The 6408-nt window shown below is 62.0% G+C and overlaps 1 protein-coding gene across 1 annotated transcript in view; it reads right to left on the reverse strand.

Moving 5' to 3' along the window:
- Positions 1–6181, reverse strand: part of LOC102430588 (NUT family member 2G-like) — a 6742-nt gene extending 561 nt beyond the window's left edge. The window contains exons 1-7 of the mRNA XM_006105431.3: positions 6166–6181; positions 3501–4218; positions 3230–3358; positions 2626–2765; positions 1922–2166; positions 1401–1517; positions 691–884 (exon numbers count right to left, since the gene is read on the reverse strand). Coding sequence (XP_006105493.2) covers positions 691–884; positions 1401–1517; positions 1922–2166; positions 2626–2765; positions 3230–3358; positions 3501–4218; positions 6166–6181 — 1559 coding nt within the window. The remainder of the gene's footprint in view (positions 1–690; positions 885–1400; positions 1518–1921; positions 2167–2625; positions 2766–3229; positions 3359–3500; positions 4219–6165) is intronic.
- Between the last annotated feature and the right edge of the window lie 227 nt (positions 6182–6408).

Genomic DNA, 6408 nt, shown 5'->3' on the forward strand with positions numbered 1-6408 from the left:
GACAGCAGATCAGCCTGCGATGAGAAGGAGCCTTGCTCTCTGGGGACAGCCAGCCCCATGCAGTCTGAGCCCTCGGGTGCTGCAGTGGAGAGCACACCCTCTGCTCATCCTGGCTGCAGTGCCGCTTCTCCCCCTCCTGGTCAGATGGGTCACACTTCCTCTTGCGAGGCTGTGAGGAGGCACCAGCCCCAGAGCCAGTACTGGCCGCCCACAGACCCCGAGGTCGGCCCTGGCGGGGGGTCTTCTCAGCATGGACGGGCCTCCCCCCAGAGCCCGCTTCTGAGACTTGGACGCTGCAGGTGCAGCTCGGCCTCGTCTCTGTCTCTGAAGGGACTGGGTCTGGGCGGCGCCCCGGGCCCCCGACCTCCAGGGCGGGCCAGGTCCGAGGCGGGGACAGGACTCAGAGAGAGCGCGCAGGGCAGCAGGCGGCTGGGAGAGGCCCAGAGGAAGGCCAGGCTGCAGAGGTCCTCATCCTCCTCACGGGGCCTGTCCGCTGGCCCGCGAGTCTCCCTGACAGGAGAGGCCTCTCTGGGGACGCAGGCCTCCCTGGATCCCAGTGCACAGTCAGCAGGCCCGTGGCCCTGGGGAGCAGAGGGGGGGCATCGAGCCCGGAGTGGTGGGTGCTCCTGACGCCCCGCAGAGACAGCAAATGCCTGAGGCCTGGGCCGGTGGGCGCCTGCTGGGCCGCGCCTTTGCTGGTCCTTGAAGTCAGTCTCTGGTGGGCAGGCTTTGTCACTGACCCCCAGCTGGGGGCCACGGTCATGCCTCTGGGCATCTTGGCGGGTCGCAGACTCAGAAGGACTTGAGTCCCACAGGGGAGCACCGTGACTCGGGGGTGCCTGCATGCCCCCCTCCTTGGAGGCCAGGACTCGCTTCTCTACCAGCTGGGAGGAAGAAGGGACAGTGACTGGCGCTGCACACGTGTGTGAGGAGGAGGAGTGTGGGTGATGGGACAATGGCACTGGGGGGGGGGGAGGGGAGGTGACACCGTGACTGGAATCCCACCGCAGTCATGTGTCTCTCCTCAGTCCCCTGTGCCATATTCCCAGCTTTGTGGCCCCTCCCCTTCTGGGCTCCCACCCCCTCCTCTCTGTGGCCCTCTCCTTCTTATTGTCCTGCCCTGCTCCCACCCAGGGCTGGCCCCTCGGCATGTGGTGCCTTAAGGCAGGGGTGGTGTGGACACAGGGTGCGTCCTGGTTCTGGGCTGCTCCCTGCCCTGGTTTAGCTGGGTGCGCCCTCCCCTGGCTCCCTGAGGGCCCCCACCACCAATCTACCTCCCTCCCTTCTTCCCTGACTCACTAGGGCCTGTCCCTCCTCTAACTCCCCTGGGGTCCCTGGGTGCTATGGCTCACTTGGGGACCCCCTCCCATCTCCCTAATGTCCACCCTCCCCTGGCTCACCTGGGCAGCAGTGAGCCCTTCTTCCTGCTCCAACTCCTCAGCTAGGGCCAAGGGATCCTGTTGTGTGTCTGGGGAAATTATCTGTTCCATGAATTGGGGGTGAATGACCGCCTCCACCTGGAACAGAAGGAAGCAGCTGTGAGCCCCTTGGCAGGGAGCAAACTGGGAGTCAGCGGGGCCTGGAGCACAAGTGGAAAAGCCAAGACCCACCTGGCCTCCTGCTCAGGTGGGTGTTTTACTCCATCATGGTCATCATCAGGTGCACACACACACACACACAGAAACACATACACACACAAACACATACATGCACATGCACACACGGGCACACCCACATGAACACAGCACACACACCACACACACACAAAGCACACACATGCACACAGACACACACACACTCACGTGCCCAGCTCAGGAACAAAGAGCAGAGCCCAATCCCATCAGCCTGGGAGAACCCGGGTCAGGGTGCTGCAGCGCCACCCTCTGGGATCTTACAGACCCGGAGCTGCCAGCCAGCCCACCTGGGTGACAAAGTCTTCCTGGGAGCACAGCTGGTCCAGGTAGCTCAGGAGATCTTCATCCTGCAGCCACTCCATTTCTTCATCTTCCCATCCTCCACCTGGCGCCCCCATGGGCAGCTCATTCATGATGTCCATGTCCTCTTGCTCGGCCTCAGGGGGGATCCCATTGCGGGACTCGGGCTCCCGGGGCAGCAGGGCTGTGTGAGCGCACTGGGCGCTGGGTACAGCCTTCCTGGTAGTGCGCGCTGGGCAGAGAGGGAAGAGATGGGAGCGTGAGGGGATAAAGCTCCCACCTCCAGGGCATGCGATGCTGAGGGCAGTGTTCGGGGCATTAATATGGGTGCGGCTGGGTGGGGCCACCTGAAGCCTGTGACTATGTGTGGGGAGAGGCCAGAGGGGAGCACCCAAGAGAGTCATGTGTGAGGACGTGTGGAGCCACCGAGTCTCCAAGGGGCCCCGCAGCCAGCCCGCTTCTCAGCAGATTCATGTGGGGCCTTTGACAGGGAGCGGGGAGAGAGGATGAGAAAGTGGACCAGGTCCAGACCCCATTCAGACAAAGGGCCTCTGAAGCCCGACTCTCAGGACTGTTTCCCTTGAAAGACCAAAGCCCCTCTGAAGGCGAAGGGCCCCTGTGGGTGGGACAGTGGCCTGCCCTAGGCCCTGTTGCCTTTGACATGGGCTCCAGGGGGAACATGCTGGCCTACCTGGCTGCCTGCCCATCACTGGGGCTGGGGGCCCCCGAGGATCAGGTCTCGGTGGGGCAGGAGGGGGCTGGGTCTGCGCCCCCTTCTTCCACTGCAACTTCTCAAACTGCATCTGCTCCTCCGCCTCAAACTCCATGAACCTGGGGGTGAGGGGGGCACAGCTGTGCTGAGAAGGAGGCCCCGGGAGCAGAGAAAGGCAGCAGCAGGTGGGGGATGGGAGAGCCAGGGCCTTGGGAGTGTCAGGGCCCGGACACTGGGGAGGCAGGAGGCTGGCTGAGCACATTCCTGCACAGCCCCTCTGGCTGGAGTCTGCCCACGGGGCGGGCACCTCCCCCAGCCTGTCCTGAGCCTTCATGTCCAGCTCAGGACGGGTCAGGGTCAGAGGAGGGGGGAGCTCCCGGGAGGTGGGACAGAAGCACCCACGCTCTGAAGCTGAGGGAGAGGCTTCCCCAGAAGAGAAGGGCCTCTGGGCTGTGGGGACCCCATGCTGAGTGACAACCTCCCACCACCCTCCTCTCTGATGAGACCTCACAGCTGGACCCTGCCCCACAGGCAGGCTCCCCACCCCCACCCCCAGCTGTGGGGACCAAGGACCCTGACTCACTTTTCTGCCATCTCAGAATAGACCCTCCGGTCAAAGTTGCTCTTGCGCTGCCATTCCTGCATGGCCTGCCCTATTCCCTCCTCCAGCGTCATGGTGGGCCTCAGGCGGGACAGGGACCGGAGCGCTGGCCTGTAATGCCTCAGGGTCAGTCATAGCTGCAGCCTGGTCTCCACCCGCCTGCCCACCCCAGCTCAGTGGCACCAGGTTCCCACCCCCACCCAGCAGGATTGAAAGCTCCAGGCTCGCCCCCTGCCCTGCCCAGTGCACTCACATGAGGAAGCAGCAAAGAGCTCCCGCATCAGGACTCTGCGGAAGGTGCTCCCGGGCCAGGGCCTTGAAGCACTGCCAACGACGGAAGTCCTGGTACACACTCTTGGGGTTACAGCTGTCATCCAGCGAGGCCTTGGACTGGGAGGCGGCCAGGCCACCCTCCCTGGAAACCCCGTGTGGTCGTGGTCCAGGGTCCACTCGGGGGACGATGGGGGCCAGCTGGGCAGCTGGTGGTGGAGCTTGAGGAGGAAGGCCGGGAGACCAGCCTCCATCGCCGGCCTGGGTAGCCCCAAAAGCCGAGGCAGGCATAATCGTCTCCACCGCAGTGGCTTCCAAGAAGAGGGGTGCAGGGCACACAGCACCCCCACAGATGGCACCTGGAACACTCCCATTGAGGGGGGCCTGAGTCAGGACAATGGTCTGAGTCTGGGAGGGCTGTGGTCGTCCCCCTTCTGACCTAACCTGGTCCATGATGTTACAAGCCCCAGGCCCAAGGGGGCCTTGACCAGCATCTCCTGCCACCAGAGGTGTCCTGGGCAAAGCGGGCAGCACCAGGGGGCGGCCAGGAGGGAATGACGGGGTCCTGAGGGGCGGCAGGTGCTGCTCCCAAGGTGGCCGGTGTGTGGGGCCAGTAGTGGGCGGGGGAAAGGGCTGTGCCATGAAAGGAGTCACGGAGGCACCAGGCTTCAGGGTCGCATCCGCTCCCAGCACTGCAGATGCTGTTGAGACAAAGGAAAGGGTGAAGGGAGGAGGAGAACCAGCAAACAGCACTGAGGCGCTCTGGGCCCCCTGTAGCCACTGGGGAATCAGAGCAGTGAGTCTCCCAGGGGAGAGCCATTGGGATGGGCAAACTGCGGAGGTGGCAGATGTCCTCAGGTCATTGTCACGCTCTGACCTCCAGTTGGGAATTTCTCCACTGGAGAGCTTGCTCCCCATCGCCAAGGCTCCCTGACCACTGTCTGCGAGAAGAAACGGCCCCAGCCAGCGCTGACCCTGAGAGCCACCCTAAGGATTCCCTGGCACCGACCCTGCCAGCCTCAGGGCATGGCCCTGGGCAGCAGTCTGCTCTGGGGGGAACGACCCCAGGCAGACCCACTCTGGTAGTGACCTTCTCCAAGGCAAGTTCTAGGCACCCAAAGGGCCTCTGAGAACAGGCCGTGTCTAAAATATTAGGGCCCCATCTGCTCCTCAGTCTTCCCTTTTCTCAATAAATCACCCCCTTTCTGTCCTGGGCTTGCACAACAACACAGAAACACTTGAGTAATGTCTCTCCACAAGAAGGCACAGGGACCCTGATCTGACCCTTGAATGCACTGACCAGCATGCACATGTGTGTCAGAACCAACAGTGAACACTCAACACGGGCCAGGTCCTGCCACTCGGCCCCAGCGCTCAGACTAATGGCCCCTCAGGAGCTTGTCATTTCACAGCCAGCAATGGCTGCAGAGGGTTAGAGAAGGGCCACAGAATGTGGGAAATTGGGGCTGTCCGTAGGGGTTTCCAGAAACTTCCATAGCAGCTGTCCTGTTAGATGGGTGGTGGGACTGCAGACTGTGTGGGGTCCTTCGTCTTCCAGCTCCCAACAGTGGAAAGTGAAGGCCAGTAGGAAGCAGGTGTGAGCCGGTGACAGGGGGACACAGTTGTCTGAACACATCCCCGCTCAGAGGAAGTCGAGCAGACCTAGTCCAAGAGAGCACGCTGCCCACCGCATGCCCCTAATTCCTCAGGACAGGCAGCCTCGGACATTTACTACTGACACAGACCATGGTCTTCCTGCCCCTGTGCACTCCCCTTCCCCCTTAAAAAAGAATCCGCCTTCACAGTGGTTTCATGGAACACCACCCAAACTCCACATGTTTTCTGTCCCTGAAGCAGGGACATGGACTATGAGCAAACCCCTCATCTCAAAGGTAGAGGGCAGGGCAGAGGGTGCGCCATGAGATGCTCAACAAGAGGAAGTCGGTCTGAAGACCTCGGTGACCACAGGGGGAACGATTCGGGACAGCTCAGGGAGCCGGGCCCTCTCTTGGTGGAAGTTACCTGGCCGCCCTGCCCCTGTGGAATCCAAGCCAACAAGCAGCTCCCTGGGCTGAGGAGGAGTGAGCTCTGGGCCAGAAGCAGGGGAGAAGCTCTGGGCTGCAGCAGTTGGAGGACCTTCCAGCCCAGCCCTCGGGGAGGACATTTCATTGTGGACTTGGCCACAGGCAGCCCCACTGGACAGCTTTCTGGCTAAGACCCTCCCACAGCCCCCATTAGCTCTAGTGAACTCAGGTCAAATCCCTTAGAAAGATACTGCGGGGCAAGCTCCAGGTGCCCCAAGAACAGCACACAGGACTAGGCTTTCCCGTGACCACCCTGTGCCACCCCCACATCGCCCACTACTCCCCCCACACATACGTGGGAGTGGCTTGTCTCCCCTCTGGGAAGAACCCACGTGCCTGCTGCCACTGAGGCATTTCCTGACCCACCTCTAGGAGCCCTCCTGCCAGTGCCCTCACAGGTTCCCATGGGCTCCCAGCCTCCCAGGTGACAGGTGCTTGGAGGTCCAGTGCTCCCTCCCTCCCCTACTTCAGTCAAACCGTGTTTCCCCAGTGTCACAGTTTAACCCCAAGTTTTGAGGGACATCTCGGTGTTTAAAACATCCCCCCTCCAATCTATAGGCTTACCTCCTACTGAAGCCATCCCCGCAGGCTCATTCACCGACCACCGCTGCCTAGTAGCCTCCACAATGAGAAAAGTCAAGTCGAGAATCCAGAGACTGACCTGCTCCAACAGCTGCTCAGCATCCAGTGGAGGGAAGGTTTGGATTTAAACTGTAGAATGGAGGGCTCCAGACATTCTGTAGCGGGGGAGGGGCAGAGGACCAATGGGCTGGGGTGGGGGTGGGGGGGGCATTCCATGGAGGGCTC

The sequence above is a fragment of the Myotis lucifugus genome, unplaced genomic scaffold, assembly GCF_000147115.1.
Source record: "Myotis lucifugus unplaced genomic scaffold, Myoluc2.0 scaffold_685, whole genome shotgun sequence".
Taxonomy (NCBI): Eukaryota; Metazoa; Chordata; class Mammalia; order Chiroptera; family Vespertilionidae; genus Myotis; species Myotis lucifugus.